Source organism: Periophthalmus magnuspinnatus, chromosome 7 (assembly GCF_009829125.3).
Source record: "Periophthalmus magnuspinnatus isolate fPerMag1 chromosome 7, fPerMag1.2.pri, whole genome shotgun sequence".
Taxonomy (NCBI): domain Eukaryota; kingdom Metazoa; phylum Chordata; class Actinopteri; order Gobiiformes; family Gobiidae; genus Periophthalmus; species Periophthalmus magnuspinnatus.
In genome coordinates this window covers 10984762-11006820 of record NC_047132.1, presented here as the reverse complement: position 1 = coordinate 11006820, position 22059 = coordinate 10984762, and the positions used below count along the sequence as shown (strand labels likewise).

General features: G+C 40.2%; 1 protein-coding gene across 2 annotated transcripts; it reads left to right on the top strand.

The window, feature by feature from the left end:
• The first annotated feature begins 12642 nt into the window (after positions 1-12642).
• On the top strand, positions 12643-22059 carry ccn5 (cellular communication network factor 5). Of its 2 annotated transcripts, none has more exons than XM_055223258.1 (5): positions 12643-12778; positions 13721-13931; positions 15523-15771; positions 19180-19520; positions 19866-22059. In XM_055223258.1, exons 1-5 carry the CDS (start codon positions 12722-12724, stop codon positions 20157-20159), a joined length of 1152 nt encoding a protein of 383 aa, XP_055079233.1. In that variant the 5' UTR covers positions 12643-12721; the 3' UTR covers positions 20160-22059. The 2 variants fall into 2 exon arrangements, with proteins under 2 accessions (XP_055079233.1, XP_055079234.1); XM_055223259.1 differs by having other exon boundaries at positions 19872-21775.

Sequence of the window (22059 nt, the reverse complement as noted above, 5' to 3'; positions counted from 1 at the left end):
ATACAAAATACATTCAAAAACATGCATTCTTACTGTGAGCAGGTTCGCCTCTGCACAGATCTGACCTGTAACTTGGACTGGTGGCGTCACCAACTTGGCTTTATGAAGAAGTTTAATGCCACACTGTGAGACATTTAAGCAAAGTATAATAACAAATCCATGGACACGAACATATAATAAAATGAATCTCAAATAAACTTACTCACATCCAGAGTTTTTGGTAGAATTTAAATGTTTATTTCTTAACACATTTGAAATGCACAAAGTAACATAAAGTAAATTAGAAAAAAAATGTCAAGGGATCCAAAAAAGTAAACTCAAAAGCAATGATTTAAGCACAAAACCTCAAACAGTTGATGTCACTGACCCAGTTTTACCTGTCCTGGTGCCTCCTGTCAGCTTCACCTGCAGAGGGGGGTAGAATTTAGCATTTAAAAAAATATTTTTGGCAGCCAAAAATAGTTCTCAAGTAAAAGTAACATTACTTTAAAATAATATTATTCAAGTACAAGTATAAAGTAGTGGTACAAAAAATTACTGAAGTAAGTGTAATTTAAAGAGTAACTGTTGGGACACAGCATCTGATTTATAATTTGAAGTTAATATGAAAAATGCATCAAATCAGGTATTTTCAAAGGATTGATACAAAAATGAGCCAAGTTAAATCATATCTGAAGGAGCGCTACAAAAAACACAAAAGTTCAAATCATTTCATATTGTCGACATAAAGCTACATTTACTCACAGTAGGAATATGAACCAAAGCATTTACTCAAACATATACTGTTACTTCAATACAAATATTACTCAAGTAGGAGTAAAAATATTTGGCTAGAAAAGTACTCTGAAAAGTACAATTTCTTTAAAAAGTTTGAGTAAATCTATCTGAGTACTACCCACCCCTGCTCACCTGTCTCTCTCTTCCTGATCACATGTTTGTTTAGCGTCTCTAAACTCGTCCACATTGACTGGAGCTGAGCGTCATCCGCCGACCTTTGACCCCTCTCCGTGCGCTTGTTGGATTTTCACACCTCAGAACAGAATCCCAGGAATCTTGCTGTCATCCAGGCAAAACACATCCACAGACCCGGCTCTCCAAGTACCTGTCTCTGCTGGTTATGTACCTCGAATGGGACAAAATGACTCACTCGCACAAAAGCATTAGCAACAATCAGGTAACTTTCCATTGCATCCTCTTTACAAGTCTGATCATTCACAAAAGGGGAGGGAGCAGTACGCAGAATCGACTTTTTTTTTTTTTTATCTTTGTACCACGTTATAACCTTGTTCCATCATCAAAAACATGTCTGAAGAGGTCTTAAATGTCATCCATGTACGTTTGACTAATTTAGCGATCTCTCCCGGGCCCCATTCAAACAGTCTGGTTTATTCTCCAACGCGACAATTCTCCGTAAATATACAAAAACCTGCTACAAAACTGTACACTACATCTTCACAAACCTGATATGATGTGCAGTAGTTTCAGTAACAGGATGCATGCTGACTGTGTTGTAATAGCGCTCTGAAGGGGGAGCGACTTAGCACAGAGAGCAAAGCGAGGGGGGGCTCTGTATAATCCCTCAGTCATCCAGGTATGATGAAATGAAACAAAACACAACTCCAGGTATGTTTTTGAGGGGTAACAACATTTTAACATGCCCAGCTGATATGATTTTTTTCTTTTATTATCATAGAACTGACGTTGTTTTTGGTGATTATAGCATTTTCAAAACAATAAAAGGTAACCTGGTGATCTAAATATGTTACGTGTTAGCAGTTAATACCCCATAGAAGTAAAATACCCCCTCACATTTTGTATAGACATATTTAGCATGCTAGCTTTTACGGGAACGTTTGATATTTTCCTGATGTTGTGGTTAAAATGATTCGGGAATAGCATGTGTGTAATAATAGTTGTCTAGTGCCAGGTCATTCCTTAATAAATCTTATCTGATCCTCCAAACATGCTTGCGTTTTGTTTCGTTTCATTCACACGTGTTTGAGTAATCCTGAACGTTTGGGTCGTCTCTCGCTCCAAAGCTCAAAACACTTGGTTGGATAAAGTGCTGCTTTTACTTTATACTCTATGGGGAAGAAAAGAGTCAAGTATCCCACAAGTACAGGTCCACAAAACTGACTCTTGTGAGCGTTAAGCCGTGTTATAATGTTGTTACGTCCTCAAAAACAGACCTGGAGTTGTACATCTCCAAAGCTCAAAATGCTCTGTTCCACCTTGTGATGTCATGAAGTCCTAGTTTTTGAGTTAACAGCTCCTTTGACCTTTTTCTCAGTAGAAATTAGCAATTCAAGAGCTGAAATCATCCAAATGATTCTAGTGAAGGTGTATGGAGTTTAAAAACACAGTGGAGCACTTCCTGTATTACCACATTACATCACAAGGTGGAACAGAGTGTTTTCCGTTTGAGTAAAGAAAACAGGATAAATATGCAGGGTGTTTGTGTTAAACATGTGTGAATTAAATAAAACACCACCCCAGGTCTGTTTGTGATGAGGAAACTATAAAATACATCAGAAAATAGAGCAATATGGGCCCTTTAAAGCAACACTGCATAACTTTCTGAAGATGACATACCACCAGCATGATTACATGGAAATAGAAAGTTAAAACCATACTTCAGAACATTCTCCATGGATAGATATGTTTCATCCCATACTGTGGAATATTATAGACAAAGGAACAACATTTCCATGAAGATAAGTGGGTGAAGGCCAAATAAGAGTAAGGTTTGTGGAGATGCGAGCCCACTAACTGTAAGGACTTGGACACGTGTGTGTCACCAATAACATGCTTTTATTTTTGGCTAAAAGGTTAAGCAGTGGGGCTTTAACTTTATTCAGGCAGGGCCAGCGCTGCGTTCAGGGCTATTTTTTAGATTTCTTGACTCCTGTGTAGGTAATCATAAAGTACACTTTATCGTCCCAGTGGGGAAATTTGTCCTCTGCATTTGACCCATCCTTCAATCCCGCTGGGTTAGATCTGTCAGGAGCAGTGGGACTCACCTGCAGATCTTAGGCTAGTCTTGGTCAGGTCTACTTCAGCCACAGACGATCTCTCTCCATGTTTACAAAGCCTCAGACTCACACTATGACTGTACAATTACATCACCTCCATAACGGCACCAGTATTTCCCCCAAAGGAAACACCTGTGAATCCTGAGAGAAGTTAGTGAAAACACTTCAGATGTTCCACTCTGCCCCGCTCCCTCTCTGTCTGAACAACCCTCTGTGGCTCTGGCACAAATGAACTGGAGAATGTCGCTCTAAAGTCTGTGAGTCTCATTGAGTCTCGTTCAGTGGGAATGATGCAGAGAATAGCTGAGATTGTTTGAGCAGGTCGTGGACTGAAGTATTACATCTCGTCAGTGTTTCCTGGAAGCATGAGTCAGTCTGACTCGATAATGGACAAAACCCTCACACAAGCTGCAAAAAAGGAACATGACAGGAAGAAGAAAGAGACTGTGACATGTTTTACATACTTTGAAAGAAAATAACTTTTTCACTTCTGCTTCACTCATGGTAAGATTGGTCTGATACTTCTGTGCCCACAGCTGCTGAAGGCCTGACTGATTAAAGCAGTGGTTCACAATCCTTTTTCCTTGAAGCCCCACCTGTGTGTATGACAAACTTGTCGATGTCCCGAGTTCAAAAGTTCGCTCTTAAGTGGACCTGCCCTCAGGTCGTGGTTCCTCAGGTTGGGAACCACGATTAAAACAGTGGTGCCATTTTGTGCCTACACCTCTGCCACTATCACAGTCACACAGAATGTTATGGGCAATGTCCATATGTTATGTCCATGTTAAGTCCATGTTATGCCCATATGTTATGTCCATGTTATGTCCATATGTTATGTCCATGTTATGCCCATATGTTATGTCCATATGTTATGTCCATGTTAAGTCCATGTTATGCCCATATGTTATGTCCATGTTATGTCCATATGTTATGTCCATGTTAAGTCCATATGTTATGTCCATATGTTATGTCCATGTTAAGTCCATATGTTATGTCCATGTTAAGTCCATATGTTATGTCCATATGTTATGTCCATGTTAAGTCCATGTTATGCCCATATGTTATGTCCATGTTATGTCCATATGTTATGTCCATGTTAAGTCCATATGTTATGTCCATATGTTATGTCCATGTTAAGTCCATATGTTATGTCCATGTTAAGTCCATATGTTATGTCCATATGTTATGTCCATGTTAAGTCCATGTTATGCCCATATGTTATGTCCATGTTATGTCCATATGTTATGTCCATGTTAAGTCCATATGTTATGTCCATATGTTATGTCCATGTTATGCCCATATGTTATGTCCATGTTATGTCCATATGTTATGTCCATATGTTATGTCCATGTTAAGTCCATGTTATGCCCATATGTTATGTCCATGTTATGTCCATATGTTATACCCATGTTAAGTCCATGTTATGTCCATATGTTATGTCCATGTTATGCCCATATGTTATGTCCATATGTTATGACCATGTTAAGTCCATGTTATGCCAATATGTTATGTCCATGTTATGTCCATGTTATGTCCACATGTTATGTCCATGTTATGTCCATATGTTATATCCATGTTAAGTCCATGTTATGTCCATATGTTATGTCCATGTTATGCCCATGTTATGTCCATATGTTATGTCCATGTTAAGTCCATGTTATGCCCATATGTTATGTCCATGTTATGTCCATATTAAGTCCATGTTATGCCCATATGTTATGTCCATGTTATGTCCATATTAAGTCCATGTTATGTCCATGTTATGTCCACATGTTATGTCCACGTTATGTCCATGTTAAGTCCATGTTATGCCCATATGTTATGTCCATGTTATGTCCATATGTTATGTCCATATGTTATGTCCATGTTAAGTCCATATGTTATGCCCATATGTTATGTCCATGTTATGTCCATATGTTATATCCATGTTAAGTCCATGTTATGTCCATATGTTATGTCCATGTTAAGTCCATGTTATGCCCATATGTTATGTCCATGTTATGTCCATATGTTATGTCCATGTTAAGTCCATATGTTATGTCCATATGTTATGTCCATGTTAAGTCCATATGTTATGTCCATGTTAAGTCCATATGTTATGTCCATATGTTATGTCCATGTTAAGTCCATGTTATGCCCATATGTTATGTCCATGTTATGTCCATATGTTATGTCCATGTTAAGTCCATATGTTATGTCCATATGTTATGTCCATGTTATGCCCATATGTTATGTCCATGTTATGTCCATATGTTATGTCCATATGTTATGTCCATGTTAAGTCCATGTTATGCCCATATGTTATGTCCATGTTATGTCCATATGTTATACCCATGTTAAGTCCATGTTATGTCCATATGTTATGTCCATGTTATGCCCATATGTTATGTCCATATGTTATGACCATGTTAAGTCCATGTTATGCCAATATGTTATGTCCATGTTATGTCCATGTTATGTCCACATGTTATGTCCATGTTATGTCCATATGTTATATCCATGTTAAGTCCATGTTATGTCCATATGTTATGTCCATGTTATGCCCATGTTATGTCCATATGTTATGTCCATGTTAAGTCCATGTTATGCCCATATGTTATGTCCATGTTATGTCCATATTAAGTCCATGTTATGCCCATATGTTATGTCCATGTTATGTCCATATTAAGTCCATGTTATGTCCATGTTATGTCCACATGTTATGTCCACGTTATGTCCATGTTAAGTCCATGTTATGCCCATATGTTATGTCCATGTTATGTCCATATGTTATGTCCATATGTTATGTCCATGTTAAGTCCATATGTTATGCCCATATGTTATGTCCATGTTATGTCCATATGTTATATCCATGTTAAGTCCATGTTATGTCCATATGTTATGTCCATGTTATGTCCATATGTTATGTCCATGTTAAGTCCATGTTATGCCCATATGTTATGTCCATGTTAAGTCCATGTTATGCCCATATGTTATGTCCATGTTATGTCCATATTAAGTCCATGTTATGTCCATGTTATGTCCACATGTTATGTCCACGTTATGTCCACATGTTATGTCCATGTTATGTCCATGTTATGTCCACAGAGGCCAGTACAGTGGCGCAGTAGTAGTGCTCTCACCTCACAGTACGAAAGTCCTGAGTTTGATTCAAGGCTGACAGTGGGCCTTTCTGTGTGGAGTTTGCATGTTCTCTCCATGCTGTGTAGTTTTCTTTCTGGTTTCCCCTACCACTAAAAACATGTACTATTCATTTTCAAACAATTCCTTCTTGATTTGAAGTACTTTGTAAGGATCCATAGAGGACATTTCCCCATTCAAAAGATTTTTTTTTCTTTTTCTTTTTTTTTAATTGCTTTATTGCTATGACCACAAAGGACTGTTGCCATAGCTTGAAACCCATGAATAGGGACCCCTCTGGGACCAGGACTCCCCTAAAAAGAGATTTTTAAGCTCGGCAGGACCAATAAAGTGTGAAGAGAAGGTAAAAGAGCAACATGAGAGCAACCAATGAGTCAACTTTAGAACTAACCAGTTTGACTTTGAGCTTTGAGTTTTGATGCAGGGCTTTCACTCCTACAATGATTTGTCCAGTTCACAGATTTAAACTTCATCTTTTGCCATGCAGGGCTTTGGAAAAGTAGCAAATACAATAATATTAGTGAACTAGTTAACTCTGTTAATACTATTCAACACAGTGACCCTGGTACTTTTCACCACTGCAGCTTTTGTGCTTCTTTCAGACTTATTCTTTGAGCCGTCAGAACTAATTCACTGAAACAATATCACATAAGACTCCAAGGGCACCAGCCCCAGAGCTTTCTGAACCCTGTCTGTGTCTGCTGTGTAATAGTGTCCAGGGACATACAGTACTCAGGATCATTTATGGCAGTTAAATCCACTTTATTCTGAGTCACCTTCAAATCAGACAAAAAGGAAATATTCAAACCACGACCTGGCAAAAGTGACCGAAGTCTGGGTCTGCTGAGGTCACTGCCACGAGGGTGATACATTTAACATGTTTATGCATTTGACAATTACATTTCATATGGACATCCTTAGCAGTTTACATTGTATAGTTAAACAAATGTATATGCAAAAGATGACAGTCATTCAAGCCTGATTTTAGGGTAAAGAAAAAGTGTCATTGATGCCAACAGAGGGCACAAGAATTGCTGGTGCACAGAAGTCATTTAAATGAGCACAGTAGCTGTTAGCAGGACAGTGGTTTGCTGTTTGAAGCTGTGTAGACTTTAAAGTGGAACTAAAAACTGAATCCACCTTTTGGCTACTCAACTTTGTATCGTTTTGTGTTTTAATACCTCTGTCTACTGCTCCTACTGGTCATGTTTTCACAGCTTTAGGGAGAACTAGGCAACTTTTTGGTCAAAAATGCCCTTAGTGTGTGCTGCCTTCAGTGATCTCTATGTACTATGTGACATCTCACAAGACTGATCTGATTACACCCAGGTGCACGGGGTGGAGTTTTAGTCCTCCAGACCCCGCCCCTCCTCCCCCCTCACTTGCCCCTTTAGTCCTCCAAACCCTAGCAGCTCTATCTGAAATGTGGTTGTGGACGGAGCTTGGGTGTTTAGTTCCAGTTTAAATGTGGAGGGTCTGCCACCTGCCTGTTATTCCTTTTCCTGAAATGTTCCACAGTATGACATTAAACTTATTTATAAGTTAGAGGTCAGATCTGTGGAGATGCGACCCCGCTCGTAATAAATACAACTATAGCAATACGTTTAAGGCCATGCTGTGGAACATTCCAGGCAAAGCAATAGCATCTCCATGGAGACAAACAGGTTACATTGTGCACTTTTAAAACACAGAGGAAAATTTCTGTTTTACCACTTAATGACATCATGCAGAGGGACCAAGTGTTTTAAGGAGGTAGTATTCCACTTCTATGGGGTGTTAACTGTTAACACATAAACATATTTAGATCACAGTGTTACTTTTTATTGTTTTGGAAAATGCTAAGTTTGACAAAAACAACACATGAACATGGTTTATAAGTTTTAGTTATGCTTTTGATGGTCTGAGCTTCCCTTCCTTTGGTCTAAATCACTCCACCTTCAGAGCGCTATCACAACACAATCAGCGTGCATCCTGCTAATGAAACTACTGTATATCACATGAGTAGGCTTATGATCTGAGAATATGACAGAATCTTACAGGGCCTGGAGAGATCACTAGATTATTCAAACATGCATGGATGACGTCTAAAACCTCTTCAGTGATGTTTTTAATGAGGGAACAAAACATGGTAGAAAGCTTCAAAAAATCAATGTAGCTTTAAGGTCTGAAGAAGGGAGCTAAGAAAATATGCAGTACTACTCAAAACACAACTCAAGATATGTTTTTGATGGGGAAAAAATATGACATTAAAAAAATAAAATGATTATTAATTATTTTGACTCTTCAAAAGAACTTGCAGCTGGTGTTGGTTTGCCTGTGAGCTGTGGAAGCGTTTTTGGCCATGTTTTTAGTCTCATTGGTTTGAATTGGCACAGGCCTCCTCACTGATGGATTTTGGCGAGCAGCTCGTTGTGTTATGACTTAGCTGTTTCCCTTTTAGCACTCAGGAATGACAGACTGAAATAGCAGGACCAAAGCATGTTTTTGCAATTGGTAATAAGTGTCTGAAGTCAAAAATGTTTTTGAACAAGTTAAACAAATTGTTGTGTAATATAGAGTAGTCAAGATACTAAAATTTCAAACTCGATTTTGATACTAAGGACTTGATACTCGATACTGATTCCGATACCATGATGATAATAAAAACACTTTTTATTTAGACAATAGAATGTGATTTTCAGCATTAAATGGTAGGACTTTTATTTTCTATTCCCATGTGTCTTATATCAGTGTAATCTCTCAAGTGTCCAGTAGGTTCCATAGTGGTCCACGGGTGTATACTAGTCCATGTGTCTTATACTCGTTCATATATTATTTATTTATATATATATATATATATATATATATATATATATATATATATATATATATATATATATATATATATATATATATATATATATATATATATATATATATAGTCTTCTAGTTTTAGGCCTGCTTTATGGTGGCCTTTTTGTAGCTCTGATTTAGTCCTGGTTCAGTCCAGATTTAGTACTTGTTTTGCTTTGAATTTGTTTGATCCTCGTGTAGACCTGATTTAGTCCTGGTTCAGTGCCTGATTTAGCCCTGTTTATTCCTGTTTTAGTCCTGGTTTAGCCCTGGTTTTTCAGGTTATAGAGTTATTTTTACCTTATTTTAGTTCTGCTTTTCAGCCTCATTTAGCCCTGGTATAGTTCGGGTTTAGCCCTGGCTAGTGTGTTTATGTTTTACTTATGTTTTATTTACTTGTTTAGTTTTGACTTATTTTATTATTTATTGATTATTTTATTATTTATTGGTTATTTATTTTATTATTTATTGACTTATTTATTAGTTTTGACTTATTTTATTATTTTTAATCATTTTAGATTTGCCAGTGTTTCCTCTGAGGAGCCCTCTGCACCGGGAGCTGTGGTTGGCTGTGGCTGCTGGGCCCTGGCTCGTGGGCCCTGGAGGTTTGGTCTTGACCTCATCTCTTCTCGGGGCCCTGGGCTGGTGTCCTGTGGCTGTGGGTGACCCTGCTCCTGGTGCAGATGGTTCCTCTGGTGGTGCTTTCTCATCTGGTTCATCTTTATCCAGCCTGTTCCACTTAAACATATTTTAAATGAAACTGAGGTATTTTAACATGTGTTGAGGTGGGGGGTGGGAGTGTGTGTTGGGGTGGGGGGTGGGAGTGTGTGTTGGGGTGGGGGGTTGTTTGGTTATGATTATTGATGTGTTGGGGTTGGGTTGTTGGGCTGTCGGGTGGCTGGGTGGGTTTGGTGGGTGGGACTGATTTTAATGCTTTGTAAAGCACTTTGTGTTACTTTTTTTTTTTTGTATGAAAAGTGCTATATAAATAAAGTTTGATTTGATTTGATTTGATTTGATTTAGTCCTGGTTTAGGTCTGGTTTAGTCCTGGTTTAGTCCTGGTTTAGTCCTGGTTTAGTAATACTTCTGGTTTTGTCCTGGCTGTTTGATCCTAGTGTAGACCTGATTTAGTCCTGGTCTAGTCCTGGTTCAGTCCCTGATTTAGCCCTGGTTTAATCCTATTTTAGTTCTGTTTTAGTCCTTGTATGACTGGAGTTAGTTGGTTCTTGGGGTCAGACAGTCTCCAAAACGACATCACCATAGACTTTACCGCTGCCGTTCCCGTATTAGCCAACGACACTGAAAACACGATTCTTTGTTCCTAAACTTGAGTGTGTTACACTGAAATACCTCTCCTGCTCCGTCTTTCCGGTCTGGGTCATTCTTGGAGGAGACGTTTCCAGTTCTGGGAGAAAATCTGGACTCAGATCTTGTTTGTGGTCCATACCTTTGGCCCACCTGACCAGAGGGCATACTTTCCTCTCCATCTGAGTCTGTTTATAAGCAGGTTTTGTGCCCACCCGCAGAGAAGGGCCACTGCTTTTACCTCCAGAGCAGGGAGCACATGTCCTGTATGTGCTCCCTGCTCTGGAGGGAGCACATGTCCTGTATGTGTTTGAGTCAGTTTGATGTCATCTTTGTCTGTTTCAGTCTGAAATATTTATAAAGACATATAAAGTATACATGACCTTATGTGATCAATTGTCAGTGCGGCTGCAGTAATGGCAAACCTCAAAACAATAGTGAACTTTTACATTGACGCAGTGCATAGTGTTGAGCTCTACAGTGACCGCACACTCCGGTTCCTAAAGTCAATTTTCCATTTATTTTTCCTATAGACTTTTCAAAAAATTCTAATATTAAAAGTTCAGAAGCATCTCTAACCAGCTACATGTTAACTTATGTCCAGAATGCAGTGTTTTTAAGTCCAAAGGGCACATTTAAAACACATGATTCAGTGGAATTTTTTAATAACTGCACAGCTCATAAAGTTTCAGGAACATTTTAAATAAAATGATCATCAACTGGTTATGCCTGATCATGCTTTTGACATTTTTAATATAATTTTTTTTTTTTTTGGAAAGTCGATGGGAAAAATGAATGAGAAATTTACTTCCAAAACTGAGGATTAGGCCATCACTGTTGAGCTCCATTGTTGTATCCTTAGGTGGTGTTCAGAGAGGCAGATGGCGCAGATTTGCACCCATGCTTCCCTCAGTCTGCCCTATAGGCAGCTGTGGTGACAATAGTCAGTCGTGGAGTGATTGAGTATAGATCTGTAAAGCTTTTTTTATTATACATATCCAATGCATTTTAATCCATTATTAATATATGTATCGTGATTCCAAAACCAGGTATGTTTGGGTCATAGGTAAGATTTCCAAACCACAGTAAATAGTAAAATGGTGCTCACCCATTAAAACACACAAATACACACATTCATACAGGGGGTTAAGTGTATTGCCCAAGGATACAACAACAGCATTCATCTGTGAGAGCAGAAATCGCACTGGCAACCTGTGGGTCAGTAGATCTGACCGCTCAACCAATGGTGTTTATGTCAAGAGCAGATTTTGAATCGGCAACCTTGGGATCAGTGGACACTGAGCTGCTGTCTATAAAACATGTGTTATGAATGTGAGTTCCATTAAGGAACTATTGCTGCCAAGCAGCGAAAAAATTGTTTGTTTGTGTTGAAACTTCAATGTGAGTCAATGTGTGACATACTCAGCAGTTTAAACTAGAGGGTGGAGGAGTGTAGTGGACAGGGGAGGTGGAGGAGTGTTAGTGCAGTGGAAGGATGTGGAAGAGGTGGGAGTGGATAGGGGAGGGGACAAGAGGGGGAGTTTGTAGAGGTGTTGCATTGGGTGGAGTGGGGTAGACGAGGTGCAGGAGGTGGGGGATACAGTAGAGGAGTGAGGTGGGTGGTGGAGGTGTAGTAGAGGAGGTACAGTGGGTGGAGGAGGTGCAGTAGAGGAAGTACAGTGGGTCATGTGGGTGTTGGAGGTGCAGTAGAGGAGGGACAGTGGGTGGAGGTGGGTGGAGGCAGTGCGATAGCGGAGGTACAATTGGTGGAGGAGGTGGAGGTGGGTGGAGGAGGTGCAGTAGATGAGGTACAGTGTGTGGAGGAGGTGGAGGAGGTGTGGTAGAGGAGATACAGTAGGTGGAGGTGGGGGTGGTAGAGGAGGTACAGTAGGTGGGAGAGGTGGGTCGAGGAGGCACAGTAGATGAGGCACAGTGGGTGGAGGAGCTGCAGTAGAGGAGATACAGTGGGTGGAGAAGGTGGAGGAGGTGCAGTAGAGGAGATACAGTGGGTGGAGGAGATGGAGATGGGTGGAGGAGGCTCAGTAGAGGAGCTACAGTGGGTGGAGGAGGTGGAGGTGGATGGAGGAGGTGCAGTAGAGGACTACAGTGGGTGGAGTATTGTAAGTGGAGGTGGGTGTGTCTGTGTCTGGAAGTGCAGTCAGAGGAATGTGGACCATGTGTGATGCTGCTGTGGATGTTTACACGAGTCATGACATCATCACAGAAGACTTTATAAATCTGAGAGAGAGAGAGAAAGAGAGAGAGAGAAAGAGAGGGAGGGAGAGGAACAGAGAGAGAGAGAGAGAGGGGAGAGGAAGAGAGGGAGCAGAGGACGAGTGGACAGGAGGGAGCAGGAACTAACAGGGGACTATATAAGCCCAGACTGGACAGTGGAGCTTACACAGACATAATGATGAATAGAGACTGGCTCCAGAGCGCTGTCCTCCTGCTCTGCATCACTGCACAGGTGAGTCCCTCCTCTCAATACTTTTATACAAACTACATAATATAACAAGATAATACAGAAATAAATAGGGCCTACGATGAAGGGTTGTTTGTGTACTTTATATTTGAAGAGCGGGTCTTGCCAAAATCCAACAATACAACCTGTCCATAAAACTTTGACTTAAGGAGACTAGGGCAAAAGTACTGAAAATCAGATACTAATCAATACTAAAACTAGTATCGAAACTAGATACTCATTTGAGTGGGTATCAATACTAAAAAAATCACATTCAGAGGACAGAAATGAATCAGTTTTGCCTGTAACATACACTATCTATCGTATTAGACACTGTTTCACTTCAACTCTAACTTTTACTATTAGTGTTAGACTTTAGAATTTTCATTGTTGGGAAGAATATTTTGAAAATGCATTTAGTTTTATAAAACAGAATACCTGCATTAAAAGCCCAGAAGCGTTCACACTATTCATTGCTCAGATGGTAAAGTGTTTGTCCTCTGATCTGAAGGTTGTTGGTTCGAAACCCACTCTTAACGGTTGAGCAGTCAGAGCCACTAACCCATAAGTTGGCAGTGTGACTCCAGCTCTCACAGATGAATGCTGCCGTTGTGTCGTTGGGCAAGACACTTAACCCACCTAGTCCCCAGCGTCTGTGTGAGTGTGTGTGTGGTTCCTTGATATAAAGACCTTCGAGTGTCCCAAAGGTGGAAAAGTGCTATATAAAAATGCGACCTTTTACCACAAGCGATATTTTGAAGACTGTTTTCCCCATCAAGAACCAATAATATTTTGTTTATGAATAGTTAATCGCTATGGCAACTCATTTTCATCATTCTGAAGCTGAAAAAAAGCTCTGAATGCAGACTGATTGAAGAGTGAGTGCAGGAAATGATGCTGCGGAAATTATCAAGGTTGTACAAATCTACTGTATGCTCCTCTGAACAGGTGCTGTGCCAGCTGTGTCAGACGCCCTGCCGGTGCCCGAAGAACATCCCAAAATGCCGAGCGGGTGTTCCTCTGGTGTTGGATGGGTGTGGCTGCTGTCAGGTGTGTGCCCGTGAGAGAGGAGAGCCGTGCACGGAGCTGAACCCATGTGACAAAGGCCTACAGTGTGACCACAGCACCAGTCTGCCCGGGGAGCCTGGAGAGTGTGTCGGTCAGTGCAGTTATGAAGCTTAAAGGTCCATATTACTCTGATCTGTGTTATAATGTTTCCTCATCACAAACAGACCTGGAGTTGTGTTTTGTTTCATTCACACATGTCTAACACACAAACCCTGCATATTTAGGCGGAGTTCTTCTCTCAAACTGAAAACACTCTGTTCCACCTTGTGATGTCATCATGTGGTAATACAGGAAGTGCTCCACAGTGTTTTTAAACTCCACACACCTTCACTAGAATCATTTGGATGATTTCAGCCAGTCTCTACTGAACTAAAGGTAAAAGGAGCTGTTAACTTGAAAACTACCACTTCATGACATCACAAGGTGGAACAGAGCATTTTGAGCTTTGGAGATGTAGACAGACTAATAATAAGGTGTTACTCAAACATGTGTGAATTAAACAAAACACAGCTCCAGGTATGTTTTTGATGAGGTAACAGTATTATAACATAGGTTAAAGCTAGTAAGTGTATAGTAAGTAAATTTTGTGTAATATAGAACCTTTAAAGTGAAGATTTTAGATGTTTTTTTTTTTATTCTGACTTGGTTTGGTGGGTAGTACCTGTGGTAAATATTTATCATAGTCTTACATCCGGTTAGTGGCAGTTTGTGAGGGGAAAACAGTTGAGAAGAAAAGTGTAAAAAGGAAACTGGAAGTAGCAGTGAGTTCTGAACCTCAACACATCTCACTGTGTCACCAACACTGAAAACTCAAAAATGAAGAGACAATTTAGGCATGAGACAGTTTAAACATTTATGTAACAAAATAAAAATGTTGGCTTTTATTTGTGTTAGTCTGATCATAACTATAATCCAGTTTATGATGAACCTCATAGGGCCAAAGACGTGCTTTTATTTTAATAGATTCTTTTTTCAGACCAAGGTTTAGTTTGTTTTCATTCCTGACAGTTTAGACGGCTCACTAGCGCCTCAGAGTGGTCACGTGATGTCGCTGTGATGAGTCCATTCAGCTGATTTAAACTGTTTTTGAGGTGTGTGAGAGTAAAAAAAAACCCTCTCGTCCCAGTTTAAAGTCAAATGGCGCTGTCGTTCTGCCTCCACTGTGGGAATACAGCGCCAAAACCTGTTTAAATCAGCTGATTGGACATCATGTGACCACTGTGAGGCGCTAGTGAGCAGTCTGAACTGTCAGGTATGAAAACCGAGATCTAAACCGTGGTCTGTAAATGTTATGGTTGCTAGGTAACAGTTATGGAAATACCTCTAGAAGTACAGCCACATGCAAAATAATACCCGAATGTCAATGGCAGCGCACACGGCAACTTCCAGAATATGGTGACTAAACAGAAAAAATTTGGCATTTATTTGAGTAAAATCTTATATATAAAAAAGTTGACTATGTTTTAAATGAGTAGTCTAACCTGGCATATACACTTTAAGCCTCACTTGCAAAACAACAAGGATAACTCAAATGTGAATCAATCCAAACAGGACTTTGAGCTAACTAATGTGGGAACACCATTATAACATGGCCAAAAGCTCATAAACATTCATACATATGTCCCCTTTACACATTTCTCAATCAACTGTACCTCACACAGACACTTCCTCCTCTGTCTCAGGTCTGGAGGAGATGGGTTGCGAGCTGAACGGCGTCTCGTACGCTGAGGGGCAGGCGTTTCGTCCGTCCTGCGACTCCTCGTGTCTCTGCACAGGTGGAGGTGTGACCTGCGTCCACACCTGTCCCCTCTCCACCCATCTGCCCGCTCCAGACTGCCCCTCCCCCCAGTACATCCGCCTGCCCGGGAAATGCTGCCCCGAGTGGGTCTGCGAGAGCCTGGAGAACACAGTCATACAAGACGCCATCACAGGTAAAGAGTGAAATGTGTTGAAAGTGAGGAATGTGTACTTTTATTAGATCTCAAAATCTGTGCAAAATACTTTTACTTTTTACTCTTTAAGTACATTTTTAAACAGGTACTTTAATACTTTTACTGCAGTAGATTTTTTCATGTGAGACTTTTAACTTAAGTTTGTTTGTTTTTTTGCTCCGGTATCTGTACTTTTACTTACAAAAATGTAGTACTTCTTACACCACTGCCTTTAAATGAAATCCAAACCACACATCTGATAAGACTAACCAGAGGAACCATGATCAGAAAGAAATTACATCACCTTCCTGTTTATATCATCTCAATATTCTTATTACTCACAAAATCTGACAGTAATGTGATTTTGAGTTTGCGTGTAGCAGAAGTCAGCAGTTCACAAAGTTTAAAAGTTTACGTGTTCCTCCTGGGTGTGATTATGAGATTATGAAACTGTACTAACTTTAATATAGCCTCATGTGACAATAACGTCAATGGCTCAGTTGGTAGAGCGTTTCTCCACTAATCTGAAGGTTGATGGTTCGAATCCCACTCTCCACGTTAAGATCATTGGTAGACCGGTCAAATCCACTGACCCGGAACATGACAGACGCAATATTAAAGCTGCTCTGTGTAACTTTTCTTCCTCATTTCCACGTGCTTGTTTCTATGGGGATGTTATCGCTTTGCCTAGAATGGCCCACGTTACGGTTTTATACTTAAAACGTCTTGCATTTATTCAGTTAGAAGCTGTTGGCTAAAATACCTTGAAATACATGCATTCATACTGAGACCAGACTTGCCACTTCATAGATCTGACCTGTAACTTGGCCTGGTGGTGATGGAACATTCTGATAAGGGCAGGCGTGAGGTAAATCTGTACGTTTGTAGTGTGGGTTTCCACTGCTCTACAACAACAGCTTAAATGAATATCGCTTTCAAAGTAAAGTCCCAAGTTACCAACCTGCTGTATTTTTAGGGCTTCTGAAATAACCTCATAATTGTTACAGCAACACAGGCTCTGCAGTCTGTAAACAACCTATTTCAGGTCTGTCTTCCGCAAACATGAGCGGGCATTTTGTAACTACTGACTCATTTATTTAGTCCCAGAACTTACAAAAACAACAAAACTCATTTAGATATTTTCCTATTTCTTACTGTCTTAAAAATGAAAAACAAAACTAATTTTAAAGGGCCAGTATTACGCTGTTTTCTGATCTGTTATAATGTTGTTTCCTCATCATAAACAGGCCTGGAGTTGTGTTTTGTTTTATTCACACATGTTTAACACACAAACCCTGCATATTTAAGATGAGTTTTTCTGTCAGACGGAAAACACTCTGTTCCACTTTGTGATGTCATGTGGTAATACAGGAAGTGCTCCACTGTGTTTTTAAACGTCACACACCTTCACTAGAATCATTTGGATTGGATTTAGCCCTGGAATTGCCAATCTCTACTGAACTAAAGGTAAAAGGAGCTGTTAAATTTGAAAACTCCCACTTCATGACTTCACAATGTAGAACAGAGCATTTTGAGCTTTGGAGATGTGGACAGACTAATATTAAAGGATTATTCAAACATGTGTGAATTAAACAAAACACAACTCCAGTTCTGTTTTTGATGAGGTAACAACATTATAACATGGCTTGAAGTTCATAAGAGTTCATTTTTTTGTAACATAGGACTTTTAAATCAAGGAGTCTTAACTTTATTATCTCAGGGCCCAAAGTAACATCTGTACAAAGTAACCAAGGGTCCAATTTCACTTTAAATACGTCATATTCTACTGATTGTGGGGCCCTCAAGTTACCCCTCACTTATCTGATGCATTCTGAGCATACTAATTATTCACCTCAATGCGTTTATAAGCACTTTGCTCAACTTTCCAAAGCCAGAGCAGAGTTTTCCCATCACAGTAATGCTAACAGCAACTAGCATGCTAACAGCGCAATTCCTGATTCTCGAACAATAGGCTGTAACACTTTATAATTGTGATGCAGACAGTACACAGCTGACTTATTTTGACCTCAAGAGCTGCTTATGCAATATATCTGAACTGAGGCAAGACACATTTTGCTCAAATACATGAGAAAAAACAGGTCCTGACCCATCCTGTCCTCCAAGACAAGTGCTGCCGATCGATTAGTCAACTAAAAAGGGAGCGTGCCAAAACCCCTCAAAACTATTACTTATCTCTATGTATCTCACTCACAAGACTACACCTGCAGGAATGGTTCATGCAAAAAACAACTATTTATACAGAAAAAAAATCAACTAATTGACTAAAGGCCCACAGCTCCACTGATGACCCCTTCATATGTGACCCATTACCTCCCTCCAGATTCCCATAATCCCTCTGTGTTTCTGGGCTGTGTCACTCGCGGTTGTCTGGACCTTTAATGGACCTCTTCTTGTGTTAAACTGGGTGTGTCTGACCAAAAGGAACAGTTTAATTCCAAATATATCCCCCTAAAATCAAAACATATTTTCGGCTCCTGACTCCTCTGGTTTATTAGACCACAGGTATGCCTCACACAGTTACAATGGCACTTACAGACACCCGCCTCAAGTCAAGTTTGTTCATTTAAATCTAAAAGGAGTGAATGTGAGGAAGGCCTTTAAACATCTGGAGTCATGACCAGACTGCTGCTGTGGTGCAGTCTTTTCTATTGGCTTATAATGTTGCGATATTTTAAGGTTAAAGAGCGGATATTACGCAAAATCAGCTTTTTGTGGCTTTGTACCATGTTATAATGTTGTTCCCTGATGACAAACATGCCCGAAGATGTTTTATATGTCAACCGTGCACATCTGAGTAATCTAGCAATGTCTCTGAGGGGGAGGAGGGGCAGGGTCTGGAACAGTGTGATTGGACAAACAGGTATCCACATGTCAAACTCCGCCCCTGCAGCCAGGCGTTTGTAATCAGAAACACCTGGCTGTAATCAGGGCAGTCCTGTGTGATGTCACATACTACTTGAAATTGTAGCAGTCACTGAAGGCAGCACAAACTTTAATAAAGATTTTTTATTTCCAGAAAGCTGCAAATGTACCTAGTTTGTACTAAAAGTGCCAAAAAAAAAGGGAGGACTGTTCAGTTAGGGTCAGCCGATCCTATGTGAGGTGAGGGGAGTAACAGCCCTCGGGACAAAAGTGTCCCTCCTCTGTTCCCTGCAGCCCGGGCTTCACTTAGGCCTGTCACGATAATTACCATACTGACTTATCGTTCAGTATATGTTAGATGGGGTCAGTATTTACCATAGGGACTTTTTTTCCTTTTATTCATTGCAGCTCATGTTCATTAACAGTATTATCATTAATCGTCTATATTTTCTTTAACAATATATCGTGCTTCAAAATGTGTTATCATGACAGGCTACACATTTTAACCACCTCTTTGTCTTCCAGCTCAGGGGTCTGGAGGATTGTGGCCGTCTTTACCCAGGACTCCCCCTCGGAACAGACTGGGCCCTCCTGCTCCCCCACCTCGCCTCCCTCTCCCCCCTCACAAACCCCCTCATCAGCCCCCTGTCCCCCCTCACAAACCCCCTCACCGGCCCTCTCTCCCCCCTCGCTGTGTGGAGCAGAGTACCCAGTGGAGCGCCTGTTCCCGGAGCTGCGGTTCGGGGGTATCCACTCGAGTGTCCAATCAGAATCCGAGCTGTCGCCTGCAACTAGAGACCAGGCTGTGCAAAGTGCGGCCCTGCAGCGCCCTCTACCAGCCCAAGCTCAGACCTCCAGGACCTGGGGTGAGCAGAGACATGTTTTAGACAGATGGAGAAGGAGCCTGTATTGATAACATAATGAAGTTATATTGGTGGTTTTCAGATTTTAAAATTTGTGATCCGTTGATAGCGCTGTAATTTACCCATAGACTGTATATATAAATGGACATAGCTAACAAGCGTTGAACCTGATCATTTCTTTTAGTGACCAGACCCTAGAACCCACTGCATTACAACAAAAATCCGCATTTTAACAATATTTATTTTAGCAGCTCCCATCTGTATTAAATATGATTGGCCTGTAGAATGTTGTGATGTCATCTGAAACGCCGCAATTTGATCCATGTATGTGCTTCACTCTTTTCCCAGCTGCAGAGGGGTGATAGGGGCGTGTGCCAGCCCACTGTCCTGCCCCCGGGGCGTATCCGGCTGTTCCATGAGGGCTGTTTTAGCACCAGGACCTTCAACCTCCGATACTGTGGCCTCTGCTCCGACACCCGCTGCTGCACGCCTCACCACACCTCCACAGCTCAGGTCGCCCTCATGTGTCCAGGAGGCAGACTGCAGCACAGAGCCGTGATGTTCATCCACTCCTGTGTGTGCCACCACCACTGCCCCTACGCGCCGCACAAAAACCCTGCTCTGTGGGGGTACAGACCTTGAGGAGGCCCTAAAGAACCAGAAACACCTTTACAAACATGGAGGAAAACCTGCTCTGCACTAGCCCATGTGTAAGCACAAAGATACATTTATATAGTAGCCTCACTTTGAAGGCGCTGTACCTTATTTTGACCAGTTTAATAATGTGAAAACAGAACTAGCTCATTTTAAACAGTTGCAGTGGTCAAAAGTTATTCTTCCCTTACCTTATGCACCCAGCACATCCTAATTATTCACTATGATGAGTTTAAGTGCTTTTTCACAACTTTCAGAGACCAGAGGTGAGTTTGGGCATTACAGCAACGCTAGCAAGAGCGCACTTCCTGATTCTGATAAAACACTTGTTAGTTAGATGCAGACAATGCACAGTAGGCTCATTTTGACCACAAGAGCTGCTTATACAATCTGTGCTGAAGCAAGGGGAATTTTTGTTTTGTTTTTAAGTCCTACTCTATTTTCCTGTTTTCAAAATAAGGCCCTGAATTGTAAGTGTTATTCATTACATTGTGCAAACATTGTACCTTTGCTTTGCAGAGACCGAAGTTCAGATCTCCTTTAATCCTTTAATATCAGATCAGTTGCTTTAGGCTACAATATATTTTTTTTTCTGTGTAGTTGAGCAAAATTTGCCCCAGTACAGATATAGCACAATCAGCACTCTTATATTTTACTGTCCCATAATCAGGAAGTGTGCAGTTAGCATACTGGTTGTCATTAACATTACTATGATGGGAAAACTCTGGCCTGTCCTTATAATCTCATCACTGTGAATAATTAGGATGCTCAGAATGCATTAGGTAAATAAGGAATAACTTTGGACCACTTAAACCTTTAAAATGAAATAGTTCTGTTTTAAAATGTTTTTTTAATACCATAAAAATCTGGTACAGAGCCTTTTGAGTAGGCACTAGCACACGATTTGAATCAACTGCCGGAAAATGAATGCAGGTCAATGCAATGCCTCCACACAGCATCAAAACCTGTTTTGTGTGTGGTTTCAGAGTCCACAGCACATATTGCAACAAAATATCTGCTGACAATCTTCAAAACATTGACGCTGCACTTTGTTCAGTATTTCCATCTCATTACAAATGATGCACCATGACATTCACAGCCAAAGATTCAAGCATTGATTCATAGAAATAAAATGTTGAATATTGTAAATTATGTACAGATGTTTTAATAGTTTAAAGAAGGGGTATAAAGCAAAATCGAGTTTCTACCATGTCATGTTGTTCTCAAAAGAGGTTTTAAATGTCATCCATGCGTGTTTCATTAATTGAGCAATCTCTCCTGGGTCCTATTCAAACCCTCCTTATGGTTAACTGTAACATTTTGTGCAGCGCTCCGCCCAAAAGCTTACATCACTCACGCTCCCATATGACAATTCTTCATAAATATACAAAAATATAACACAATATAATACAAAACTGTACACTACAACTTCACAAACCTGATATAATGTGCAATAGCTTCATTAGGGGGAGTAATTTAGCACAGAGAGCAAAGGGAGGGGAGACTTAGAGCGTCAAAAATTAAAGCATTTTATACATAGCACAATAAAACGTAAAATGGTGATGTAAATATGTGTTACAGTTAATACCCCATAATATTAAAATACCCCCTCTTTAAATTTTGTATGTAGCATGTGACTTTGCACTTTTTATCGTTCTGTAAATAGCTTCAAAGAGAATTTATTAATTAACTATTGTATTTATATATGTATTAAGAGATCTTTTCATGTTGTTTGACTTTTATATTTTGTATGAAGTATTTTTTAATAATAAGATGTGCTACATGTAAAATCCCAAATCTTTCCATTGTGTTTTTGCTGAAGTTACAGTTTTCAGTCCAAAGTTTTGTACATTGTCGGTATAACATATAAAAATACACTTTCTGTAGC

Coding starts and splice junctions, on each gene's coding strand:
- ccn5 (XM_055223258.1), top strand. CDS start 12,722: ATGATGAATAGAGACTGGCTCCAGAGCGCTGTCCTCCTGCTCTGCATC. Junction 13,932..15,522: donor GGAGCCTGGAGAGTGTGTCG/GTCAGTGCAGTT, acceptor CCTCTGTCTCAG/GTCTGGAGGAGATGGGTTGC. Junction 19,521..19,865: donor TCAGACCTCCAGGACCTGGG/GTGAGCAGAGAC, acceptor CTCTTTTCCCAG/CTGCAGAGGGGTGATAGGGG.